This window comes from Lutjanus erythropterus, chromosome 7 (assembly GCF_056507025.1).
Source record: "Lutjanus erythropterus isolate fLutEry1 chromosome 7, fLutEry1.hap2, whole genome shotgun sequence".
Lineage (NCBI taxonomy): Eukaryota > Metazoa > Chordata > Actinopteri > Lutjaniformes > Lutjanidae > Lutjanus > Lutjanus erythropterus.
Window position 1 is genome coordinate 19,973,173 of NC_139323.1, and position 27,334 is coordinate 20,000,506.

Sequence of the window (27,334 nt, forward strand, 5' to 3'; positions counted from 1 at the left end):
TTCCATTATCTCGTTGTATTGGTCTGTTTATAACATAATGTGTATAGTGTCTGAGTTAGTGGCGTCTAGAAACAGTAGTGCAACATGGTGGACAAAATCACAACAATTCTCATTTTCAGGTGATCATACACTAATGAAAACATACCTATGAATATTATACTCAATTTCTGCTGTAATCTGCCAGTAAATCTTAATATATCTTACACACTGAACCTTTAATGGATCACCAGAATTGTTGTTGTTCATTCTGATGACAACATGGATGTTTGTGCTGTGAGATATTTCAGTCTGGACCAAAGTGAACCTGCCAACATTGCTGTCCCTAGAGCCATGCTGCTTGCATGACTAAAAGTGTAATGTATAGTAAATAAGACACACACGCATGCACGCACATGTGCATCTACACACACACACACACACACACACACACACACACACACAGATCTGTAAAAAAAAACAGTGAGGCAGTTTGTTATTATTTCTGATTAATTTATAAAATAGTTCACTTGAGATACTGTGTTTTAACATACAGTGCATTCTTCTACAATACAATACTTGTGTGTTTCACACACAGTTGAGCCCTCTAAGTTTTAACAGCCTTGCCATGTGGTGAATTGAATCATGAATACTTTGGCATAGTTTAGTGACAGACTATTGGTGAAAAAGACAAATGTAAACTGAGATATTAGATAGTAGATATTTAAATCTCTGGTAGATGCCTGAGAGGGCCTCATTTTAAAAGATGGACTCGGGTTTCATACTGAGTTTACAAACAGTCAATATACAGGGTGGACAAAATATCAGGAACATTTGCTTTTCAGGTGACACAGGAGGTCCAATCCAGGTGAAATCTTCCCTCTGACTCCACTTTGATTTCACCTGTCTACTAACAGTCAAATATATCAGGTCAAAGCCTGCACTGTGTGCAGAGTCATTACACATCACTGAGGGTATACAAGTCACACATAAGCATGGAGTATCTTGCTGATATACAATATTAATATCAGTGCAATATTAATATCTGTTTAATTACAATTTTTTCACTGATTTCACTGATCAGCCATGAGTAGTAATGTTGTAGAGGGAGACACTTCCAGGCAGACTCGGGCAAATAACAGTATGAGCCATTTGAAAAAAACTCAATTCAACTTATCTTACAAGTAAACACTCCTCTGTTGAGGCTGTTCCAGCCATGTGTTTGGGAATATTTCAAGCAAAGTTCATGTTTAAATATCTAAAGCCATTTAAATATGTATTGCTGCCCAGGTCTGGTCCCAGGGAGACAGATAGTGTAGATAGAGAGAGACACAAGACGACTGGAGAGTCAGCGAGCCTCGCCGTATAAAGATGACGAGCTGCTGAAAGTTTACTTGGCCTGTGGAGAAGTGGGAAGAATGTAAAAATATGAGGTGAGACATTTAAGAGAGGGACTTTCACATATTATATAACATGCGCTGAACTTGCACAGGTTTCAACATTATGACACATACTTATGACTATGAGTTTTCCTCCATATTTGATGGTGTTCCATCACTCTACATTGAGAACTGCCCAGTTATCTTTCTTGTCCTGATGATAAAAAGAGAGGGAAAATTATAAATTAGGGGATGCACCAAAATACAAATACTGTATTTGGGAAAACACAAATAATGCTACGGAAACAAATATTTTTTCTATCTAAGTATGCTTTTTAATTATTCAGGATTTTTTTTTTCAAAAATGTGACACAGTAACATCAAGAGAAATACTTAATTTTAATATCACCATAATATTATTATAATGTATAATTTTAATATATGTATAATATAATAGTGATACTTTGAACTGCAGGAAGATTAACACATCAAGAAACATGAACATAGCATCACTGCAATTTAAGAAAATTTGTTTCTACTGAAGAATTTATATATATATATATATATATATATATATTGTTTTTGTTTTTTTTTTCCTCTAAAAAGTTCTTATTTCCAATGAAAAAACAGGTTGTTTTTTTTTCAGTTTCTTACATCTCTCAGTTAAAGGGGAGGGGAAAGAAAACAAAAAAGACAGAGAGATGAAAGGTAAAGTTTGAGGATGTGGAAATGTACTTCATAATTATTATATTATTATATGCCAATATTAAATCATCTTGATGCTTTGAGTGCAAAACAATGGCCTTGCTAATAAATTGTAGGTTAGAAAATAAAACATTTGCCATGTAACTTCCAGCATGAACCATTCAAATACAGAGACAGATGCAGATAATGATGTGTCTGTGCATCATACTGTAAAGGTAATCGTGTTTCATTTCTTATTACATTTAATATATGGTGTATTGGAAGAGGTTGTAACACTCATGTAGCTGTACAGCAGCTTGTATCTGACCTCTGACATGACGGGCAGGTTGTCATGAGGAAGGAGCCACATGGTTCGGTGGCCCTTGGCTCTCTGTCTCTGCAGGAGCTTTCTCAGCAACCTCTTCACCTTCCGGTCTCTGGGGTCTGCACATTTCACTGCCTTCTTTGTGTAAAGACTATAAAAAGAACACAGTACTTATTACACAAGCCAGGACGGCAGTACAAGTTTCTGATGGACAAGGGAAAAAAAAAGAGAAACCCCAAAGACTGGCACAAGCAATGATTCAGCAATAATATGCAGGACCACAAATATGTGTGTCAGGTGTAGCAAAGCCTCTGAGAATTTGAGCCCAAAGGAATCACAAAAAAAAAGATGATATGAGATGCTGGAAATAGAGTTGAATAAGGTTTTTTCTTGGGTAGAAAGAAGTCAAACTGTGATCAAAAGTTGGAGAAGAGAGGTTGGGAACCACTGAAATAGAGAGGACCAAAAGAAACTCTTGTATCCGCTGTGTAAGAACTCAATGTTTTTGTTAACTGGACCACATGAAAAAGCAAGCTCCTCATTCCCCAGCTACATGAGATTTCTCTGACCTGCTGGAAACAATAGGTATCACAATGCAGAATGGTTTACTTAACTAAACCCTGCTGTTCTGACTGACTGGCTGCGGCAGGGCTCAGCTGGCTCGGAAGGTATTTTCAGATGGCTTGTTATTCCCACATATTTCCTTTCTTACTTCCCTGGCAATTACAGCTCAGAGCCCTGCCATAACAACATGACCTGGAAAGATGACAATGCCTCTCAGCCCAGCTCTGCCCTCCTCTAACAAGAGGCATATTTTCCATGCCTGCAGATTGCTGTGTGCTCTTTAGCTCCAGGAGTGGATAGTTGAAATACTTGCATGATGGCTTGTATACTGCAGTCGGGCCCCTCCGTCTGCACCTCAAACCGCAGCACATCTTTGGTACGCACCTTGCCCTGGGAGTACAACATACAGCACTGGACATCCCTTTGCATCTGTACACCTTTACCTGGGAAAAGGAAACAAAAAAAGAGAAGGGGAGAGTAACAAAACATTAGGGAAGTTTGAAAGTTTGTTTTTATCTTAGCTTTACTTAACTTAACCAGAGCAAAGCTTTTTCTCAAGTGATAACGGGGCACTGAAGCAGCATTATGGAAGCCACAAAAGTTTCAAACAGTATGCATTACTGCACATTATTACAAATAACCAAGAGTACAGATTTCTTCAACTTAGGGAGGGATAGTTGTGTCCAGGGAAAGAAATTCAGCCCTGAACTTCAGGGGGTTCGCATCTGAACAACCCTTTAATACACACAAAATCACACAAAACACAAAAAATGAATGAATCATGGCAGCAGTACACCAGCAACTAAAATCACTGTTTGTTTTTTAAACAGAGTTTGGTAGATTACACTGCGACCAGTTCTGCTGCTCTGGACCAATTTCAAAACTTTTCATACCTCTAACTCATTTAGACACCAAAATATGTTGAGAAAAAGTAGATTTAAAACGACTGGAACTACCCTCAGAGATATTGGGATGAAGTAAACCGTTCAACTTCATTTCCCAAATCCACACTCAGTTTAGTATAAGCAACGGTTCAGACACTGAGCAGGATACATAGGGGGAAACATAAATAAAATCTTCGAAAAGTTGGTGAGAATTAATTCAAAAGTGGAGTCCATTTCTATTAAATATGTACTCTTCAAATACATCATTATTCAGAAATAATTAATTACAAGTAGTACAACTTCCTGCTGTTAGAAGTTAGGTGGGCCCAGTCAATTAACATTAACATTAGATACAGAAACATTTTACATTCATATTTACTGCCCAGAATAAATATTTTTAAAGACTGTGGAGTCAATATTTTGCCATGTGAAAGACAGTTTCAGCAGCTTTTGCAGTAAAATGTTACCTGTTCTGCAGAATGTGCACATGCCCCCTCTGGTTACATGTGCACCCGCACATGGACACACAAGAATGTCAGAGGAATTACAATGGCATCCCATTGTGCTGCAAAACATACTAGCATGCCATGGCAGGGAAATGAGAGGCAGGGAAAGTGAGAGAAAGAGAGGAGTGTGTGTTTGTGTTGGAGGGTGTGCCATGATGCCTTTTCATCCAACGAAAATGTGTAAACAAATTAAAGTGTGATGGAAGCAGCAGGAGCGATAAGAGCTGTAAAATAGGACAGTGCTGCTTTGTTATGCCACAAATGATTTTGAATCCGTCCTCGGGCACATCACTGCACTTTCAAATTTTTTTTAAAAAAGCAGATGAGACGACACCATCACAGAGACTGAGCCCTGACACAGTTGCTTTCTTTCTGTGTGAGTGTTTGTTGTGTGATGCTCGTCCTCCTGCGTGTGTTCTGCCCCTCTGTTTACATCCATGCCTCCTTCCCTGCTGCTCCTGCATGCTGCTGCTATCCCTCCTTTTCTGTCTTCGCCATCGCTCTCTTTGCTACACTGTCCACCTGCAGGGAGCATGCAAGCCACACACACACACACACACACACTCTCTCTCTCACACACACACATAGTAAGTACGGTTGTGTCCTACCTTCCACAGATGCCAGGAGAATAACAGTCAGAGAGATAACAGTCAACATCTGCAGCATGAACATGATGAGGCTGGCAGAGAGAGAGGAGAGGAGGATAATCTACTCTGTCACCTCTCCCTCTATGGCTGCCTCTCTTATATTACTCCCTCCCTCTCTTTATACTTCCCTGCCCATCTCTCACTCACTCACTTCCACCACCTCTCTTTTTCTGTCTTACCGTCTTTCCCTCCCACCCTCTGTTTATCCATTTTCAGTCATTCTCACGCTCAGCTAAACTCCCCTCCCTCATTCTCTCTTTTTCTTTCACACTCATCTCACCTCTCACTCCTTTCTCCTTTCCTGCTTCTTCACTCAGGCTGCCAAGCCTCATTTGTCTCATTTGAGGCTTTAAATTCCTCCTTTATTCTGTCTCTTCTCTTATTCTTAGTGCATTTGCCCCTCCAAGACTTAAACAGGTTTTCAACAAAGAATCACCCTGTAGCTTTCACATGATCAGCCCTGATTTGGTATTCATAAGGCACAAAAATAATCACTTTCCAAATAATAACCAATTAGCCCTAGTTTCAAGCTGTATAAAGTAGTTTGGGAAACTCTTACACTGACCAGTAAATGTGTCTGACTTTTGTATCTGGATCAGTGCTGCAGCAGAGTTATGTTCTCTCTGGGACTCCAGACAAAATGCCAAACACACCTAGAAACTATAATAAATTAAATTTATTAGCTTGACTAAACCCTGAATTATAACAGTAATGTGAATCATGGTTTGAAAATCCCTGTTGTAGATCTGACATTAAATGTTAATTATTATTGTATCAAATAAAACTGACCTGTAACTTTATTGTTATTAACTTCTTAAGACCCATGAATTAATACCTTATATGTTATGGGCTGTACACTTAAATAGGCTTGTTTTTGTTAGATATCGTCACCTATATCTTTTTTATACTGTATGAATAAAGTTGCTTGGTTTTGGGTGTTGTCTCCTCTTTAACTTCTCATTTTGAACGTGGTGTTCCTCAGGGTTTGGTCCTCAGCCCTTTGCTGTTTTCACTTTTTATGCTCCCAGTGGTTCAGGTTATTGTCCAAACTCTGTTTCTATGTATGTTGATGACACATACGTACATGTTTGATTTTAAACTCACAATGTAGCTTGTTTTAAAGGAGTAGTGTGTAGGCTTTAGTGACATCTAGCAAACACCTTGTATCTCCCCCCATTTCAAGAATGTAGGAGAACATATGGTGGTCTAGAGCCAGTGTTTGGTTTGTCTGTACTGGGCTACTATAGAAACATGGTGGTGCAACATGGCGACCTCTGTGGAGGAGGACCCGCTTGCTTGCTTGTTTTATGGGTTTTAAAATGGTGCTCCACAAGGTTTCATCCTTGGCCTCTTGCTATTTTCATTTTTTATACCTCCACTAGTTCACATTGTTGTCAAAACAAAAGGCCTCATCCAAGAACTCCTCATACGATCAAATTTGTTCAGTGATTTGGAAGGGTGATTTAAGAATACTGGGTGCATTCACCAATTTTCTGGTATTTTGAATTTTCTCTTAGGTACAGACACAATTTATGAGCGGTCCAGACCAGACTTCCAGTCCAGAAGTCTTGTGCAATTAGTCTGCTGTTATCCAGACCTATGTTTTTCATTTTGTTTAAATTACATTACTTTGAAGAAATATTAAGTTTGAAAATCCTATATATTATGTTGACATTATTCTATAATTTCAATTTACTTTTACCGTTACTGTCAGGCTGGCTTTATCTTCACATGCATGTTTATGCAAGTTGCTATCGTCTGTTGCAATGCCTGACGTTATTTCATCATTTTTTTGACCATTCATCATCTTTAACAGAGCCATTAATTCCACTGCTGATTTTGTTAAAATTATGTACTTTACTTCATGGACTTCAATCTCCAAACTCAATAAATTCTTCTTTTCAGTCTTTGATACCATTTCATGCCCATATGCCATGAAATGAACATTTCTGATTTTCTAATTTTCTTGCATGAGGTCCAAAGTTTTCTTTCTATGTAGATGATACACAGCTGTATGTTTTATTTTAAAGTCAGTGTAGCTTGTGTTTGGGCACGTGTTACAAATCTCCAGTGATAAAATGTCACAAATTCTTCTTCAAACAAATGAAAATAAATCTTACATTCTTTTGTTTAGTCCCTCTGACCTTGTCTCTAATTTACAGAACAAACTTGGAAGTATGGCAGCCAATGTTAAACAGATCGCTGGGCATTATTTGATCCCAGCCTTTGTTTCTAGTTTTTATTTCATTTTTATGGCTTGGCTCATGAGAATGCACCAATGTCACAAAGTAAATGTAATATATTTTGCCAATAAAATGATTCAGATGTTGAAAAATATGTCTTTGCAGCCTCTTCCAGTTTGCTCATGAATCATAATAAAATCGTTACTTAGTTTCCATAACTGAACACCACAAGAACAAGCTGGAGGCTCTGTCTGAGACTCAAGCATCTACATCCATTATAAAGAGACTTCAACAGAAAACAGCATCAGGAGCTGATTACCGGGAGAGTAACCAGAGAAACTGATGAAGGCCTGCATCTGTTTCAGAAAGATATTCCATTGAAGACCTTGTGGTGGAGAAAAAGGACAAACAAAGATGCCAAAGTCAGCAACAGCAGTGTATGAAATGATCAATCACACGGCTGATTAGGTATGACAGACACACAAATGTTGTCACATCATTTTGTTGACATATTAAATCACTGACTGTGATTGAGCTGTAATTCTTATTAATAAGGAAATGCATGTTTGTGTGTCTGTGTACTCTAGCAGGTCTTAAACACCAACCCAGGGAATTATCACACCAGGGTTGCTCCATTCACACTTACTGTGGCCAGGAAATATTGTTTTTGGTTATGTTTGGTTTTGCTTGGAGTGCTGCTTATTCACATGGTTCTCCTCACCCGCATCCCATGAGCTTATGGCTAGTACAAACTAACCACTTAGATAATATCAAGTTTTTACAGGATGAAACCATGAAACCAATGTCAGCCAAATGGAATAGAATGAGCATTTGTGGTGTTCAGTATCAAAAGCACGTATTGCTTAAAAAAAAAAAAAAAACACTCAAGAATGTCCTAGGTACTGATAAAACACAGGACTTGCCATCCACTGTTCTCTCTATCTATTGCAGAATGAGTTAACAATGGTAATTGAGCCTGTGGTCCACTAATGAAAGTACTGTATTATTTACATCTTTGCAGTATTATGAAATAGGTGTCTGATGGTCATTCCCAGAAAAAATGCTAAATATTAAGTTACTCCTAATGTAATCTCGATAACCAGATATCTGCATGAATGCAGAATGCTAAACCATCATCACATGATATCTGATGGGTTCTGAGATTACTGCTAATCTGAACCAGACGATTCCTTCTGCTGCAGCTTTACTTTAAAAGCATTTCACCAACATAACTGAAACTGACTTTTATGATGAAGTAGTCAGAGGAAATGCCTTATTTGTCAGTGATCTTAGCACTTACAGCTATCAGTCACGATTGAATGATCAAATTTTGATTTTTTAAACAAAAATTTTTGACAGAAAAACTATGGGATTGCAAAGAGTAACGGAACAGCAGCCACAGTGAGTGTTAGATGAAAAGCTGCAAGTGACAGGCTGCACACCTCAAACGTCTCAGCGAGGTAACAGCTCTTTTCACTTTTCAGTGTGCAGACTAATGCAAACAACAAGTTTGTTTTGCTGCCCTCTGAATTCTGTGAACTATAGCATTTAACTGCATTTGACATTACTAGTAGTAACTACAGGTGTCACCAAATCAACAAGGACCAAAATCTTCAAGATTGCTACTTTAAAGACCAACTAAACATCAAATGAAAATCTTGTAAATGTAAATGTAATAACAAGCTGTTTATTTGGTGTTTGGTGAGAACTAATAGCAACCACTGATTAGCAAACATTTGGGGTTGTGTAAGATTGCATCCTTGAATATAACATGTCTTTTTGTTGTCTTTGATTCTGATCTTCTGAGGCCGATGGTCGATGAGTGGAGAAAAAGTTATTCCTAAAAGTTATTTCTGTTGGATTGACACCAAAGTCTGACATTCATTGTTGGTGGCTTAGATATGTTAAAAGGCTTCTGCTGTCATTTTCCAGTGCAGATATGCTGGAAAATTTATGGTTGCCTGCTATCTGCAAGAAGAACAAAGATACTAGATCATCAAAAAAAATAAATAAATAAACCACTGGGGAAGGGGAGGGGGGGTTTCCATTAAATAATCTTGCAAAAATTATGAGGGGAAAACTGCTATAAATGTGTTCCCAAGGTTAAAAATCCATAAATTACGCTAACAAATTGAAACAATACATCACAGTTCATTAGCCGAAATGCTCTGGATGAACTCTACACTGGAAAAAACAAAAGTAGATGAATGTTAAGTACATTGGCAGTGTGATACTGGAACCATGAGTCACCTCTCATGCAGCAAAATATTGCTTTAGACACTAATGTGGGACATGTAATGGACACACATTTTGTACAGATATATCAATATGGGCCTGCCTGAGTTCCTGTGGTTAAACAGATCTTAACATTGAACAAAATATCCTTTGGCTCCTGAAACACTTGTTGGAAGAAATTCAGACAACAAGGCAACAATATGCCCTTTATGGGCACACATGTCTGAATCCTGGTTGTGAAAATATGCAGTCTGTGCACTGAGGTTGGTGTAAAAATGTGCATAATACGTGTGTGTGTGTGTGTGTGTGTGTGTGTGTGTGTGTGTGTGTGTGTGTGTGTCTGTGTGTGCATGTGTGTGTTGGGGGTGGGGTTAACTGTTCAAGAAATTGACCCAAGAAATCAGGTTGGAATGTCAGCTGCAAAAACATACCTTCCACATGACTACAGGTCGACTTGTGAGCCAGATACATTTTCTGCATATCTTTGCAGTGATTAAAATATCTCCTGTCAAGGTGTTCAGACTCACTAACGTGCAGGGCAATCAAAAATAAAAGCAACAGCAGTGAATAGAGGGACTGTCGGGATAATGTCTTCCTCTTTGAGGGGGAGGAGGAGAGCCTGAGATGTATGCTGGGATAGTATGGCCTCTTGGACGTGTTGGAGGGCTCGGTTCACTGCGCTGAACATGCAGCCTAAGAGATCTTACTGTATCTGAAAGGGATTTCCGAGGGATAAAACGCAGGGGGCAATACTTCAACTAATCTTTGAAAGGAGGCAAACAGGGACGTGTGCAAAACAGAAACAGACAACAAACTGTATGGAATGCAGTTCTGAATGCAAAATGATGAACAGCACATTTTTTTCCTTCTTTTCTGCACTAAAGACATTAAGATGATCTGGGAGTGATTTACATAATGTTCTTATACAAATTTGTGTTCCCAATTAAAGGAATAGTGCGAGCTCATAACTTCCTGTAGTTTTTGTATGGATTAAATCAAATCAAGCCACTAATTAGTGAGGTGCTGATGGGCAGTTTTCCTATGGATGAGAAGCACATGCAATGTCGGTCCTTGGAACCACTTTTCAAGGAACTAAAAGGCTCGATCAGCCCATTTGTCCACTGAGAAGATCATTTTTTTACATGCAACAATACAACTACAATGATGCCGTTTCCATTTTCCAGTCAGCATAAATGCTCAGTAAGGCCTGGACTTCAACATCAGTCCATCTTTCTTCTATAACTCCATGCTGATGTGTTGAAACAAACAAACAAAAATTGTCAGTGCAGATTTTTAAAAAATAGTGGCTGAAATTAAATGCTGGATGCATTGCTTGACCCTAAAGTTCCTGCACTTATGGAAAATGCTACCCCCTGACCTGGGTATTTTGGAGGATAAAATAATGTGTTTTATAATTAACTTAACTTAACTTAATGTGTCTTAACAGTGCCCAGATCCTGTGTGTTTATGACTGTGCTGATTCCCTGACATTTCCTTGAGTAAAATGTCTCAACAAGTCTTGGATGGGTTGTCATAAAATTTGGTAAAGATATTCAAGTTCCCCTCAAGAGGAAATAAAGCTGGGTAATGTCTTAATTTCCATCTAGCGCCATCATCAGGTCAAACTTTCAGCATGACCAGTGCTTTAGTTTGTGACCAAATACCTACAAAACTAATGACATTTCATCAGCTGCATCTGTTCTCTTCTGTCTACTCTCAGCTGCATCAAAACTGTGTTGCACGCTCTCAGAAAATGCAGAAACAAACAGGATAAACTGGATGTGACTATTATTTCTTGTATTTTGGAGTGCTTGGATTGCTGGACTGGATCCCACAGTTTTCTCATTCTTCCTGCTAATGCTGTACGTCTGTATCCACTTTTGTTTTCTTTGGCTCAATTTTTCAGCTCGGCAGCTTATAAAAACTTAGTTCTGGCTTCTTTACCTTGTTGGTGGTTCATTCCACCGCATAGCAGCTTTTATACATTTTTCTGTTGTTTGCTAGCAGACAGAACGTTCACGCAATACAGAGTTAATACATCAGACCGGCAATACGTCATCCAGCTCCAGTCATCAAGGCTGCGTCCCATTTTGGGGGAAGGACGACTGTTTCACATAATGAGTGAGACAGGAAGATGCTGAAACACATACACTTACAAATTAATCACAATCTCTGGTTCCCAGTCCCTCCTGGAAAGGAAAGATATTTGTTTATTTTGACAGCAGCATAAATTCTTTTTGATGTCAGTAAATATAAATTAGATTCTACCATTTAATTATGCAACATAAGAAACTAGAAACAACTGTATTAATAACCAAAGCTTTCACACGGAGATTTGACTCACATAAAATACTTGGTAATTAGCTAAACAATGCTGGTGTTTTAGTTTGAGGCTGCTGGAGACTGTCATCTGTGACTAAATCTCAGCCTAGCTTAGATCAAACATTGTCTTTAACAGGCTTTGTTATTCACAGACAACGCTTAGCCAAACTATACATGGTAATTCAATATTGACACTGGCTGGCCATTGTTAGCTCATTGATCCACCTGTATGAGGGGAAGACTGAAGGAGCCTGACGACAACACATGATCAACATTTCTATTAAACAAAGGTTTGCAAGCTGCATTAAAGTCTCCAAGATCTTCTGTTTTCTACCCTCCAAAAGTGATGATGTTTTGGTGAAGAACCCACAGGTGCTGATCTGATGTGTGCAGAGTGAAGAATTGTTTTTCCCCTCTGGTGTGAGTGGTAATTAATTGTGCTCTGCCTCTGTACTCAACAAATGTTAGCATGCAAACATGCAAAACATGATCTTACCTTTGTCACTGTGAAGACATAAGCATACTAATGATAGCTCAAAACACTGCTGTACACCTTCACAGATCTGCTAGCATTTTATAGAAAGACCTGGTTGTATTTGATCTAATGGTAAGTTAATTTTATACTGTCATTCTAATTAGTTTTTCTGTTAAATTAAGGATTCAAATGATCTTAAAGCCATAGGATCAAAGTTTGTTCTCTCAGCATGCCATTTTTTTCCATCAATATAAAGGAAGACCGACCTGTCTCAGGATTCATTGTTCATGTCCTGCTCTGAACAAGAGGAGGCTCTACATTTTCTTTCACATGAGATTTCCTTAATGGAATGTCTTTATTGACTGTGGAAATAAGATGATGTCCAATCCTTCGACATGTGATTATATTTTATTAGAATAGAGCACTCTGTGTTCCTCTGTGCCAGTCAGGCATTCCTCTGCAGGGAGGTGACTGGTGCTCTTCTGGAACCAAACATCTGTGCTTCTCACAGCTCTGTTTCATTACTCCCCGAAACACTAAACCCAGAAAATCAGCTTAAACACACTCAGGCATTTATTTTGAAAATCCCCACTGCAAAAACTCAAGGGGTCTTGACTGTGCCGAGAGTGTGAAACTGAACACTGTGGATGTGTTGAACAAATGCTGCCAGGAAGAACAACACACATCTCGGGTCTAGAGAGATTCAGATACATTCCTAACGCAAACTCAGAGCTTTATGTGATTTTCTCAGTGTCGTACAACAGTCAATGTGTTGAGAAAGAAATCTAACCTTTAACATTTCACCACTCACTTGTATTATACTGTACGCATGTCCAAAATGTACTGCTGCAGCAGAAAAATTAAGCGTTAAATATAATATGTTATATTTTACTCACTTTCTGAAGAGACTTACTGTTAGTAAAAATTAATGTCAGATACAGAAACCATCTTTATTGATCTATAATCAAAAGGAGTCCAGCTGATATTGACATTAGCTTATCACGGATATATCACTATCAGCGGATATGTCAGACAAAAGCCAACATGAAATAGCAATAAAGAAATGCATTTGGTGTTGCCACTACATAGTTTTCCTACCAGTGAGCGCTTAACATAATTTTATTTTCTGCACAGTATCGCTCCACTCAGAACATACCATATGTAAGATGGTACCACGCCAGCTGGCAGTGTTGCAGCAGCTCCTGCGTTTTGACTTTTCATAATTTTGTCACTTTATTTTCATACTTGTCTTTGTACTTTTCACCACCTCATTGCCTTAAAAAATATTTTCTAACATCCTATGCTTGTCTATTTTTTGTTATTTATAGTGTAATCTGTTTTTTTCTTCATATTGTGTACTCTATGGAAATATGTGATCATCTATATATTATCTATCATGTGGTCACAATTATTGCGTGACAAATTTTCTTTTCAAATAATTTGTTTGTTCATTTTAAAAAGCAAATAGCAAATATAACATCATTAGATTTTTAAACTCTGTTATACTATATATACCCCACCTTTTTCAATAATGCAAAATCATTGAAAAGGCCTTAAATCTTTTATAAAGTATAATTAAAGTGAAAACAGACAACTTTCAACTCTCCCCAGCATTTCCAAGTGATATTATTATTTGACGACACCTGTACACATCCTGTGCTGGATCACTTCCTGTTTCCTCAGAGACTTGCTCTGTGGAGACACAAAATAAGAGAGAAGAAAGACACATGTTCACTGAAGAGGTAGATTTAAATTTAGTTATTGTAATGATGTGCATTTCATAGTAACATAGTTTGAGTCACATTATTAGTTTGCACAAACAAGTAACTACAGAAGAGTTAGCATCAGGGTGGAGGGGGAATAACGTTAGAAGAAAACATGAGGAGAAAAAGCATGAAATTGTTCCTTAAATTAGCCAAAACTATAACAGTCTATAACAATAAAATAGCTCACTCAAGTTTAACTCAGCAAATCCAGCCAGTTAAGATTACATCCTATGATTTCTAGTCAAAAGAAGCCTTTCTTTACATGTATTTACAAGGGCAGCACCCTGGACAGCTCCCAGCATCCCTGGAGGTCCCAGGACCAGCACCTTGGACAGAGGTCTCGATAAATACATGTTTTAAAAAAAACAATAAAACAATCCACCTGTGCTGTAATGAAATGAAGACAGGTGGAGGATACAAAACATTCAAACGTAGAACAATGTAGTTTCTCACCTGTGAGTGTTGCTTGCATCTTATTTAGAAACATCTCACCTGCATGTTTTCACATTCGCAAGATGTTGGATTGAGCAGACTTATAATTGCTTGCCTCTGGTTGCCATTACTGCTGTTTTTCAGATTAAATTCCTCTCAGCACAGCTACTGTCAATCAAATGATACTACGCTGTAATCAACCTTTGATGAAGGTTCATGAGAGAATGAGAGACACCACCTTTCTCACAGATATAAAACACCAGCTGAGATATTTCAAAATGTTCTATATCTGTGGTCGAGGAAACTCCATACACTCTACATGCTTTTCGTGTCTTCTGATAATCTGATAAAAATTTATTTGGATTCCACATCCATAAAATTCCAGATTATTTATTGGGAGGGTGTGGAGGAGCTGAGACATGTAACTCAACAGAAACGGGAACAGAAAAGGACAGGGCGCGCTGCCTGTGCTTGGGAGGAGCTGACCATGAGGCAATTGTAGGCCAGGCCATCGGGAGCAGCGTGAGAATTCCCAGAGTGTCAGGCCAGTGTTCAAAACACAAAATGAAATCAAAGCAAAAGCAACACAAGGCAGCTACAGTCACTGAGAACTGAGGACTGCCGCCCCTTTAACAAACAAATAAATGGTATCATGTGTTGTCTATGCATGGAAGTAGCTACCAAAGCTTCATGACGATCACCACCATTTCAGTTGAAGAACACCCCTAAAGTACAGCAGCATATTACTGCCTTGCAAGAAAAAGAAAAATGGATCAGTATGATATTATAATATGAAAGCTATTGCTATATTTTTTTTTTCACATAACATATACAGTATTTCTTTTCTTGTTATAGGCATGTATGGTGTAATAATATGAAATATCTTGTTACAATGTCAAAAACATTTAATTTAATAAGCCTTTTATAGTCATACTGATGTGTTTTCCTTTTTCTGGCATGACAGCGATACACCTCTGTACAAAAGAACACAAAATGATATATGAAAATTCTGGTGGCCTTAATTATGGAAAATCAATTAATAAGTGTTTAAATTGAAGATACATGGCAGTTTTTAACAATTTGTTAGGTTTGTTGAAGCATTTTTTGTGTGAACTAGTAACATAAAAAGACATGTTAATAGCATAAACAGTAAAAAGGAAAGTATTAGCAAATGTGATCTGGTGTGAATGTGTGACTGGCCTGGAAGGATGAACCCAGTCCCACCCTGCATATTTGATAAAGCCATTGTTACATTACAACTTGTCTGTAACAGCATATATATTTTTTTAAAATACATATTTATGCACTTTTGAAAATATTAAATATCAAAAGCCCTTTATAAACTTGCATCTTGACACTGATCACAGACAGAATGACAGTATTTGTCTTACAAATCAAAAATTCTGTAGTAATTCAGGGTGTGACAAACTGATGATGTTTCATTCCGACAAACAGGTTGTTTAAAACTTAGATTTATTTCATTGTACAGAGGTATTTCACAAATATTTACAGAAAATGTACACATTACCACTGATGTCTTCAAAGTTAAGTATGAAAAATCTTAATGGCACATTATAGAAAAGCATTTATAAATATCCAATTTGAGAGTTTGACTTAGAAAAGTACCACAAAGGTTTTCACAACAAATATTCTCCCTGTAACGAAAAGTTTCTTGGATGGTTGCAGATCTCGTCTCCTGAAGCAGCCTTTAGTCTAGTGTGCCTGCAGAAAAAAACACAAAGAATTAGTATAAAGTGTACTGATGCAAAAAAATCAATAAATAAAAGTGCTCAATTATGTCTCTAATACATGCGCACACAACTGCATGCGCATGCTGTGCGTTACATCTTTGGTATTCTTATTTTACACATGTAGGAGATTTATCCAACCTGGTACTTGTGAACTATATCATAACAACAGGCTTTTTTAAAAAATGTCCTTCAATTACCTTCAAGAAATGCAAATTCATCTATGGCCTCTATTGCATTGTCTGTGGAGGCAAAAGAAAAGAGGTTTGTTTCAGACAGATGACAGGAAAATATATAGTGACCATTCAAGGTCCCATACACCTTTAGTGAGAAATGTTTTATGTTTTCACAAACTCTAGCAGCTCTAGCAGCACAGTAAAACCGCTTTAAAACCTGCTGGCTCTGCATGTGTTTGCATTCAGAATTTCTTAACTTACCCAAGTCTTTTCTTTGCAAAGTTTTCCTCTTCCCTTGCTGGGCATAAACCAGGGCATCTTTGGCAATCATCTCAACAAACAACTCCTGGAGGAAGAAGTACATTCATATTCTGTTAGTTGAAACAAAAACAAATTCAGAAGCTAACTCACATTAATGTGTGTGTGTGTTTTATTAAGATAAGAGGAATATTTAGATTTTCCCAGCAATATCAATACGGACCTGAGACCAAATGAGGCCAAAGGAAATGGGACCTTATTTTCCACACTGTATTTCACATTCCTGATTTTAATTTTTAAATCAATTATAATATTATCTTTAAAAAAGATGATGATAGCAGTGCCCTTAAAGTGATCCTGACACCAAGAGAACTTCATCTGATACCTTATTTTTGTACTTCACTCAATATGTGAATATAACTATTATTATAATCCTTAACATTAACCTTTGCTGAACATATTTGTCATATATTACCTACGTATATATGCTATAGGCTTACTCCAAACGTGGGAGTAGGCACTCTAGAGGTTGCAGGACTTCCTTCGTGTTTTTTTTTTCTATTTAATCCCTTTTATATATATATATATATATATTTTTTTTTTTTTTTTACCGTGGCTTTAGCGATGATGAACACAGACTCTTGGCTGGCCAGTGACACGTCTGGGTCGGTCTTCATGAGCGCCTTGATGCGGGCCAGCGGCAGTTTGGACAGTCGGCTATGGGTCGCGGCGGCGGCGGCAGTGGGGCCTGTCTGCTGCAGGCTGCTCTCCTCCTCCGCCTCGGCCCCGCGGCTCTCCTCCTCACTCCCACACCGGTCGGGGTCGTGCTCCGTGGGGGTCACAGGTGTAGCCACCGTTGCTGCCATTTTCCGCTCTTTTACACAAACGCTATATTATAAAATAACACACAAATCACGACCGTTTTCCAGCTACATGACACAGATGACAACAACATCGGCAGCACGGCGCCAGCATGTGCTTCCGGTCCTTCGGTGAGGGGCTAGCGCCGATTCGTCAACAAGGCGGCCATAAGTCCCGCCTTTTCCTCTCCCGCCAACGAATCTTCGTCTGTGATTGGACAGTTTGGGAGCCAAGCTCTGCCTATTGACTTGACTTAAACGTCAATCATAGCAAGATGCCTCGGACGACAACGATAGTGAGGAGATGTCAAGATGCCCGTAATGTGATTAGATACATGGTAGGGATAATTTAATTTACTTTGAAAACACTGCAGTGAAAGACTTTTACCGTTTTATTTCAACTGGACTTTAAAATTATTGGCAAATCACATGCATAGAAAATGACACCCAACCTTACTCACTTTTAAAAATCTTTTTGGCCACTTGGTGGCAGCAGAAACAAGCTATAAACAGAGCATGGCCATGTTAATACAAGAGTTTGATATGGAATTCAGTGTTCATTCTACTTTTAGCTCTGTTTTGGTCTCACATACCAAACTGAAAATGCTAATGCTAATGTTTAATACTGTAAAAGTATTTTTACCATGTTTTGTCCACTTAAAGGCCACCTTAGAGGACACTTAACCATATTTTGTCCACTGGCAGGGCGCCACAGAGGGCATTTTGTAATGTTTTGTCCACTGGAAATGCACCTTAGAGGGCACTTAATAACGTTTTATCTACTGTAGGGGGCATCCGGGAGAACACTTTTGGGTCGTTTTTTGAAACATGGGGGTTAAAGTATGTTCACAAGCTTGTTGCCATGTTGGTCCGTCAGCTGCAGGCACAAAACCAAAACAGTGTGCAGAAAGGCCTAAGATACTGCATAGGGGAATGAGAGACTAAATCCACTGTGACTGTAAGTGATTGAATATAGCAGATTTAGTGATATTGCACTTTTTAAAAAGAAAAGATGCCGCAAAGACCTGAATTTTATTATTTCTAACTAACCTTTCATTATTGATTAATCTATCAGTCATTTTCTCAATTAATTGATTGGTTGTTTGGTCCATAAAATTGATAATTTTCCCCCAAAGCCTAAGGTGATGTCCTCAAATTTCTTGTTTGGTCCACCACCCAAATATATTCAATTTATTAGTTTTTTGGGAAAGAAACCAAAAATTCACATTTTAAAAGCTGAAATCAGTGAATTTGGACTCTTTTTTTTCTTAAAAATGAAAAAAGAATTGACAAAAAGGGACTCAAAATGATAATAATTGATAATTGATTATCAAAATAGTTGGTGATTAATTTAATAGCTGATAAATAATTGATTAATCAACAAATCATTGCAGCTAGTATTATTTGTAAAACCCATGAGAGTATATGTTTTTAAGAGGGATTTATTGTTATAAAAAAAATACAAAACTTTAAGAAAGCCTTTAAATATTTTTAGACTGTCATATCACTAAAGGTAAAAATGTTACAGTTACACACACTTGCAACTAATTTACTGTAGTGAATAAACACATGCTTCATTTATCATCAGTTCTTCAGTATGAAAACAAACATGAGGCGGGATTAAAAAGTTGTATGCAGCATTTCCATTGTTTTAGTCTATGTCAGATAACACAACAAGCAGTCCACTAATACACTGCGTTAATAGGATTATGAGGAGTGATTTAGTCCTGTGAGGCTTCACTCAGTTCTGTCACAGTCAGGTGTTAGAGCCTGAAGAACGGACATGAAAGACCCGCAGCTCCCAGGTAAATATACCTGCTTTTTATACTTTCCTAATATTTCTGTCTCTACATATTTGTTTTCAGACAGTTTCAAACTGTTTCAAATTTGGGTAACACTTTCTAGTAAGACAGTCTTCATAAAGAGTTTATAAGCTTTAATTAATCACTGTAAGTCATGAATAAACCCTTATGCTTGTGTTTGTTTGTCTCTTCAGCTCTTTGATTCATCTGTAAGATGGATTATTGTAAACCCTCTATTGATGGATTTTTAACATTTATTACTGGAGACTTCATGGTTAGTTAAAAAGTTAAAAACCCATATTAGAATTAATTTATGGTTTACCAATGTGTACTGCTCTGCTGTCAAATAAAAATGGTAAACATCAGCCAAAGGTGTTTTTGCCAGATTACGGGCAGCTAAACACTTCTTCCTGCTAGCGGCTTCTAACCAATATTTAAAGGTATATTAATAGTCAGTAAAACCAATGCATGACTATAAACCCCTAACAAAGGATGCCTTATTAGCCTTACTGTTTTTAGCCTGTTAAAACTTCAAAATGGCTGTGTCGCTACTGAATATACATTCATTTTTAGCCCTAAATACTCTGGTCTACATATAAACAAAAGAAGGAAGCAACAACAAAGCAATCATGCAGTTTTGAATGGCAATTAATGAAATCCTAACATCCAGTAAGAATTGAATGCGATCCCACCATTACCTTAGATAATAATCTTATAAAATACTTTTATTTGCATGTTTCATTGCATGTAAACTCAAAGTGCTTCATATTAATATGTGTGAACAAGCAACAAGTGACACATATCAAATACAATAAAACACATGCAAAGAAAATGCAGAAGTAACTATAAGAAAAGAGAAAAAACATTTCCAGGTATCCATTTCACATTGACTAGACCCACTAATACAGTATCCTTAAATAAGCAAGTAATCCTGGCCAAATTCAAATTGGCTCGACCCACTAATACTGCATCTAAAAGCAGCGAGTAATCCTGGCCTGAGCCACCACCAGCTAAATTTAACCACAGTGACCAGGAGGAGATACTGTATTATTACACCATCGATTTAATGCCAGATATCATTGTTACTGGCCATTATTATTGTCTTCTTTACTCCAGTCACTAATCTGTTTTTCACATGTGCTGACGTGTGGAGAGGTTATATGTGCATGATAAGAGAGATGCATGCAGACCTCAGCCCCTGATGAACAATCTGACATCTGACCCTAATGCTCATTGCTCTTTATGTAACACTGAACCCTAATAAACAATTTCCTGTGGAAACAATAGACGCAGGGTGTAAGCATTACTTAAACAGAAAGTCAAATACCATCCTGTTTGGCAAAGAATGAATACTTTGGCCAGTTTTTAAAAGAAATGTGCTGAGACTTGAGAACTGTTTGTATTGTGGATAAGACCCGTGGTCCCAGAGCAGAAAAAAAAACAGGAAAGGTTGACACATCCTGCTTTTGTCCATCATTAAAAAATAAAACAAATATGTTGAAAATGATTTAACACAATCCAAGCGTATATTAGCATCTGCTGAGCTCTTTGAGCCTGGAAAAATACTAGTAGTCACAACAATAACAGCACAAATTTGTAAGTCACGCTCCACTTGCATCCTGAGGATAGATGTTACTAATTAAGGCTGCAACTACTGTAATGGTTATTTTCATTAGTGATTAATCTGCTGATTATTGAGTCTTCATCAGTGCCGCACCCATCAAGTATTATTGAAACACACTGGCCAATTTGCTGTTACTATTTCAAGAGTACACCATGTGCAAAAGTGCAGATGGTGAGGCTAACACAGCTAACATTAGCCATGCTACAACTTACCAGCTACGGGTAAGAATACCTGAAAATACCCAGTGCAATACTGTATATTCAGTAGGGGGTACCCGCTCCATATTTGTATCAGCAAAGAGGTCTATGGCCTGAGATAATGTTGAAGACCCCTCGTTTACCCTTTAAAATGTCAAAAAAATTGCTTCAAAGACTCTTCATTTTCAATCATAAATGACAAAGAAAATCAGCAAATCCTTAAATTTAAGAAGCTCTTTTCTTTCAGTTGACTTAAAGATTGATCAACTAATTGTTGATTGACTAATTGTAGCTCTGATGTTGCTGTTCATTGAAGCACTCCATGTCTGAAACTAAATGATATAACATTAGTAAATATTTGTATTTGCAGACTCACTTTAATTTTACGTTATTTGCGTCCATTTTGTAACCAACACCAACCACTTATGGGATAAACACAAACTAAGATGCAGGTTAGGGTTCTTGTATAAGAGGCCAGACAACAAACAGGGCAAACATGGAGGTCAATCTCATTACCAATGTTCTACACATAGAGCAGTCTATTTCTGAACGCTGACTTTTGTAAGACTTAAACGATCCAACCCAAAAATAACTTAAGAGACTATCTGGCTAATATTTTCCAACAATAAAATAAATGTTTGTGCCAGAGCCCATCACTTAATTAAAGGCATATTTAACCTGACATTACTGCTGTTTTGTTTTGTTTTGCTTTTTTTTCACAGTGCTGCTGACTTATTTTTACAGGCTTCTGCAATGAAACCCAAATTTCTGCACTGCTTTCAAATTTTCTTTCTTAAATCTCTTTTCAAGTCATCACATCACGCCTGTGGCCAAAGCAGAGATCGAACAAGAAACCCAAAGAGGAGTCTGTTAAGGTGGAAAAGACGAGCCCAGCCCAGCCTCTGGTCCCCGCCAACATTTGTGCCATCGCACCGCTGACCGCCGAAGAGAGAATGAAGCAGTCACCGTTTGAGAGGATCATCTATGACATGGCCCACAATGAGAAGATCGTCAATGAACTGATGCTCGGAAGAAGAGTTGGCTTCTACGAGCTGCGTGGAGAAATTGGGCAGGGGAATTTCTCTACGGTCAGGTTGGGCATCCACGCCTTGACAAAAGGTCAGCCATCATAAGTTACTGATGTGGTTTTATCACATTTTTTCATTCATTTCTCTTTCTTACTTTTTTAAAAACCCATTAACAAGCAGTTGAAACCTCGCTCAACCTTAACAAACTAGCTTCAGGCCCCTGTAACTCAATCTGTGTGTAAAACTACCAAAGACAAACAGTTACTTATTTTCTTATAGACAGTGAAAATATATCAGTTAAAATAAAGGGCAGGTAATTCATAAACATATTAATAATGTTTATGGAGTCATGGATGGAGCTCTAACCGCAAAGGTCCAGTCACAACCAGCAGAGCTGCATCCACTGATCTCAGAAACTGATCAGACACATAGAGAGTCATTAAATCTTTTATATTGTTTGGAACAAGGCCATGTCAAGTATTAAAAGTGATAAAATAACATTTATAAATCAACACAGAATAAATATAGCTCAATATCACTTACAGTAATGTAGTTGTTCTAAGAGTAAACTCCAAAGAGTTAGTTTGCAGAAGAGACCAGGATCAAAACTGTAATCATCAGCATCCATTTTATTTTGTATTTGAATTTGGGCTTGTTTGCAAAAATAGGGGGTGCTTGTTATTTAATGCTTGAATCGTAAAATAATAAATATTTTATCCAACATTCCCCCCTGTCCGGCCTAGGAGCCTTTTCTGTTTGACTCTGGGGGATTTTGTACGTGAATAATATTTTGTGAATAATGATTTTGCTTTGTGATCCCCTGAATAAGCCTTTCTGATCAGTACAGATTTGCTCGACCCCTGCGGTGCATCTATTGTGCATTTTCTGTTAAAACTGCACTTGTGTATGTGTGCAGGTTGAACTGTTGGGGGTTCTTGGTCCTTCGCCACATTTTTGTCATACCTGAAAATAATGCTGCACAATCTTCCAATTAAATTAGTTGCCAAAATACATTCCTTCAGCCGTGGCATCCATCTCGCTGTGTTCTCATGTGTTTAAATCTCTTAAGTATGTCTCTGTCCTCGTCCTGACCCCCACTCCTTGTTAGACCCTCTTCTCTAAATCCATCACTGACACTGACTAAGCCTCCCCCTCCTCTCCTGTCTCAGAGCGAGTAGCTGTTAAAATCATGGACAAGCAGCGTCTGGATAAGAGGAGCCAGCCTCTGACCTCCTCGGAGATCAGCTGCATGGAGAAGCTGTGCCACCCAAACATAGTGCGACTTTACGAGGTGTTCGAGACCAGCAGGAAGCTGTATCTGGTGATGGAGTACGGCAGCGGTGGAGACCTGTTCTCCCGAATCACCACCAGGGGGAAGCTGAACGACCTGGAAACAAAGCTGGTGTTTGCACAAGTGGTCTCTGCTGTGAAACACATGGTGAGGTTTAGTTTCACTCTTGGTCAGATCCACAGCTTTTGAGTTATTCAAAGTACAGAACAGCTGAATTTGAGATGAAGTTTAATTGCTTTAAAGGCTGAATCTGTAAACATATAAATTAGAAGCATATGAGCATGTATGCGGGGGGGATAGCCTCTTTTCATAGTGGTCAGTAGGAGGCTGACAGGAAATTAAGTGAGAGATAACATACAACAACAGTTCCTCGGTCAGCCATAAATTTGTGATGTTGTAATTACACAGTGTTCAATGTCTTGAACCCCGAGGACACTAGAATGCCCCAGACATTTGAATCTGTCTTGTTCTCCCCCTTATTTTAAGATTACTGCTCCAAACAAACATTTTACATCACTTTAAAATTGAGCCACCACACTTATTTTCTTTGTGTAAAAAGTGCAGGAAGCGATTCTGGACAAAGAGCTGATTGTTGAGTCTCATTCCCATGTTGTCAGATACTGATGTTTGGGCAATGATTTCACAATTGACTGTCTTACCGGCCTGTGACTGGCCAAAGTCTTCTGTCATTATTTAGATTCCCTGAAGTCTGAGAACAGAGCCAAAAGGCAGAGCAGAACTCTAGTTTTCTCTCAGACCAGTTGAATTACATCATGCTTAAAGACTTATATGGAACTTTTGCCCAGTGATGCCAAAAATAAATTAAGGAGAAAATGTAAAAAATAATTTAATTTATTGTCAAACATTGGCTAATCTTATCTCTTTTAATCTTTAGATGAAACCATTTGGGAAGTTTAGAGGAGAAATATTTAAACCAGATCCAAACAAACCAAATGTGGGACAAAGATTATGTTTATGTGGGACGCTTTACCAACACTGAGGAGCAGTCCAATATTTTGATACTAAAAACAAACAAACAAATAAACAGCCACCCCTTTGCTCATAACATCTATATGCCTTGCCCTCTAGTTGATTCAGCATCACACCTTTAGACAGCAGATAGAGTTTCTCAGGCTTTTGTTGTAGCTGAATTTCCTTTTCTGCATAACTTGTGACTTTGCGGTGGCTAGCAATGTTCACCTTTGAGCGTAGGGTAGCAAAGACAGTGACAACCTGCACTTTTGCACTTGTGCGTCGTTTGATTGACATTAAACAGCCCCGTAATGAGAGCCGTCTTCACAGCCATCTGTCTTTCTCGTAATGGTTTGACTTTTGAAGACTAAAGTCAATCAAAATGAGGAACATGGTCCCATAGACATGTAAATGATTTCCCTCAGAAACATATAGTCAAGTAAAAGTATAAAGTAGCTAGAGGAAACTGGAAATATAAGTTTTCACTTAAGTTAATTACATTAGAGTAAGTAGAGAACACAAAATATAACAGTCAAAAAGAAAAAAATGCAACTCAAACAAATAAACATAGTAACCAACTAGTGGATGTAAGTAGAGACATTAGTTGCATTAGAAATGTGTGGATGAGTGAAAATTGGTGTAACGTGAGTTGGGTTGTGAAACAAACCAGAGCTGAGAGAGACTGTCAATAAGACAGTCCTTTTTGCCTTTTTGGAAACCCAGCCCAGATGGGCAGGTACAAGCAGGCAGCCTTCTCAGATCCAACTAACAGCCAACTCCCAGTATGTGCAAAACCAGGCAGCCGACGAATGGCCCAGTCACACCAACTCTGATGCAGGCGAGTGACCACCGCCTGCAAAGGCGAACACCTTCGCTATTGGTTGAGGCTGTGACTCTGCCCCCTCAAAGTTCACCAGAGTTTAACTTAACATGAAAAACAGATGTGAATTTGTGGTCAGGCCTTTCAATTAGTGTATGTGTGACCGTTGCATCAGACCAGCATGCAGGTAGAGTGGGAGGGGCTGTCACACCTGAGTTGAGTTCTGTTCTAGTTCTCTTTGTGTATGTGTGTAACATGGAGAATTTATAAGAATCATTGTTGTTACTACTGTCTTACACTAAAAGTAATATATATATTTTTTTATATTTCAGCATGACAACAACATCGTCCACAGAGACCTCAAGGCAGAGAACGTCTTCTACACCACCAGCTACTGCATCAAGGTGGGAGATTTTGGCTTCAGCACAGAGAGTGGCCCTAATGAGCTCCTCACCAACTTCTGTGGCTCACCACCGTACGCTGCTCCAGAACTCTTTAAAGAGAAAGGTTACATCGGACGCTATTCAGACACCTGGGCTTTAGGTATTCTCTTGTACTTCATGGTGACAGCCACCATGCCATTTTATGGGGACAACCTGGGGAGGCTGAAGCGCTGCATCCTGCAGGGGGCCTACAGCATCCCTGCGTATGTGCCCGACACCTGCCAGCTGGTCATAAAGGGCATGCTGCGGCCTGTGCCTGCTGATCGCACCACCCTCACAGAGATTACAAACAGTGCTTGGATGAAGGGGATCGAGTACCCTCGCCCGTACGTCTCACTGCCCCTGTCTCCAGCCCACTTTGCCCGGCACGACAGGGATCTGTCTGTGGAGGAGGAGGAGGTGAAGGATTTGCTGTCAGATCTTGGTATAGTGACTGTTCACTTTCAGAACAATCCCTGCTTAGACTGTCGGAGTCCACTGACGGGAACCTACCGCATCTTGCTCCATCGGGTCCAGAAGAGAAGGTCAGTGGAGGCTGTGGGTTATTCAGCACTCCACCCTGATGAGTACGGGAGCCCAACGCAGTGGTCTGTAGCATCTGTGGGCAAACACACTCCCTCCACTGTGTGTGCTCTGCTGTAATACCTAATAGCTGGACTGGCTTTAGTTATGGCAACACATTGCAGACACGTGCACTTTTAGTCGCTGACACTCCTTCAATCACTTCAGGCTCCCTTAATCTGTGAGGGGTTATGATGCATGTTGAAAAGTTTTAAAGTTGTGTTGTGCAATACTGGGCCAAAATGGCAGACAGGTGGTGGTTGGAGTCGGAGGGTTCTCCTGTCCCCGCAGTGTAAGTCAATTACAGCTTACAGACTAGGGCACCTCTCTTAAGTAATTAGCTGTGGCTCTTTGAGTACGTCACCAACCTGAAGCTTACTGACGCGTAGCATTCATCAATCACTGTATAGCTATCTGCATCTTCCAATCCCTCTTAGTCACTGCATAAATCTTTTGAAGTAATCTCAGGTCACAGGTAATCCTGATAAGGGGAACACTGAGAACATGCTTTGTCCATTAGAAATGAAACCTGACACTATGGAAGAAAAACATGTCCATGAAGAAATTAAGACCATATAAGGCCAGAAAAAAAGATAGAAAAATGTAAATCCAGTCTGCAGCCACCTTAAATGTTTTCTTTTTTTAATAATATATTTTCTATGCAAAAACTGATGCCTAAAATGCCTTCGTGTAAAGGTCCAGTGTGCAGGATTTACGGGGACTAGTGACAGAATGTGGCACAAATGGAATATAAAATTCCTAAGTATGATTTTAATAATTGATGATTTTAATAGTTCCAACTTTCTTTCTTTTTTTGGCCAAAAATGTCTCTTTATATTAAAGGTTGCTGAACTTTGTCTCACTCACTAGGAAGGGATATTTAGTCTGCAAGATGACCACTAGATGCTGATAATTTTACACACTGGTCCTTTAATGTAGATTTTTATTTTTTTTTTGTAATAAAACATGTTTGTAAATATTGTGCACAGTTTTATGACTGACATAAAAAGTCTGGAACACACAGATTGTTTCAAGTTTTGCACAATCTTACTTTTACTTTTAATTTTGTTGACATCTGTATCAAGTATTATGTTAATGTGTGTTTATGTTTTAAGACAACACTTTCATCAATGTGTCACGGATACTGGCCTGAAGTTTGAAACTCTGTATATTGCA

The 27,334-nt window shown here is 38.5% G+C and overlaps 3 protein-coding genes across 3 annotated transcripts; 1 reads left to right on the plus strand and 2 right to left on the minus strand.

The window, feature by feature from the left end:
• Positions 1 to 468: 468 nt before the first annotated feature.
• Positions 469 to 5,081, minus strand: ccl44 (chemokine (C-C motif) ligand 44). Its single transcript, XM_084722218.1, has 5 exons — positions 4,927 to 5,081; positions 3,242 to 3,371; positions 2,368 to 2,515; positions 1,491 to 1,569; positions 469 to 1,375 (listed from the first exon to the last, which is right to left on the minus strand). The coding sequence occupies exons 1-4, from the start codon at positions 4,988 to 4,990 to the stop codon at positions 1,531 to 1,533; spliced, it is 381 nt and encodes a 126-aa protein (XP_084578344.1). The 5' UTR covers positions 4,991 to 5,081; the 3' UTR covers positions 469 to 1,375; positions 1,491 to 1,530.
• Positions 5,082 to 15,834: 10,753 nt separating this feature from the next.
• pole4 (polymerase (DNA-directed), epsilon 4, accessory subunit) lies at positions 15,835 to 17,552 on the minus strand. The gene is made up of 4 exons (XM_084722219.1): positions 17,172 to 17,552; positions 16,564 to 16,648; positions 16,327 to 16,368; positions 15,835 to 16,100 (listed from the first exon to the last, which is right to left on the minus strand). The coding sequence occupies exons 1-4, from the start codon at positions 17,424 to 17,426 to the stop codon at positions 16,087 to 16,089; spliced, it is 396 nt and encodes a 131-aa protein (XP_084578345.1). The 5' UTR covers positions 17,427 to 17,552; the 3' UTR covers positions 15,835 to 16,086.
• Positions 17,553 to 19,123: 1,571 nt separating this feature from the next.
• On the plus strand, positions 19,124 to 26,363 carry LOC146323944 (serine/threonine-protein kinase NIM1). The gene is made up of 4 exons (XM_084722220.1): positions 19,124 to 19,225; positions 21,854 to 22,162; positions 23,241 to 23,509; positions 25,487 to 26,363. Exons 1-4 carry the CDS (start codon positions 19,204 to 19,206, stop codon positions 26,237 to 26,239), a joined length of 1,353 nt encoding a protein of 450 aa, XP_084578346.1. The 5' UTR covers positions 19,124 to 19,203; the 3' UTR covers positions 26,240 to 26,363.
• Positions 26,364 to 27,334: the final 971 nt, after the last annotated feature.

What these genes read in the sequence shown, in the direction of transcription:
- ccl44 (XM_084722218.1), bottom strand. Translation starts at nt 4,990, where the DNA reads ATGTTCATGCTGCAGATGTTGACTGTTATCTCTCTGACTGTTATTCTC. An exon ending in TGCAGTATACAAGCCATCAT is followed by an intron (nt 2,516 to 3,241) that starts GCAAGTATTTCA and finishes TTCTTTTTATAG; the next exon opens with TCTTTACACAAAGAAGGCAG. An exon ending in ACCTGCCCGTCATGTCAGAG is followed by an intron (nt 1,570 to 2,367) that starts GTCAGATACAAG and finishes TTTTATCATCAG; the next exon opens with GACAAGAAAGATAACTGGGC.
- pole4 (XM_084722219.1), bottom strand. Translation starts at nt 17,426, where the DNA reads ATGGCAGCAACGGTGGCTACACCTGTGACCCCCACGGAGCACGACCCC. An exon ending in TCATCATCGCTAAAGCCACG is followed by an intron (nt 16,649 to 17,171) that starts GTAAAAAAAAAA and finishes TTCTTCCTCCAG; the next exon opens with GAGTTGTTTGTTGAGATGAT. An exon ending in TTTGCAAAGAAAAGACTTGG is followed by an intron (nt 16,369 to 16,563) that starts GTAAGTTAAGAA and finishes TTGCCTCCACAG; the next exon opens with ACAATGCAATAGAGGCCATA.
- LOC146323944 (XM_084722220.1), top strand. Translation starts at nt 19,204, where the DNA reads ATGAAAGACCCGCAGCTCCCAG. An exon ending in GAAAGACCCGCAGCTCCCAG is followed by an intron (nt 19,226 to 21,853) that starts GTAAATATACCT and finishes TCTCTTTTCAAG; the next exon opens with TCATCACATCACGCCTGTGG. An exon ending in CATCCACGCCTTGACAAAAG is followed by an intron (nt 22,163 to 23,240) that starts GTCAGCCATCAT and finishes CTCCTGTCTCAG; the next exon opens with AGCGAGTAGCTGTTAAAATC.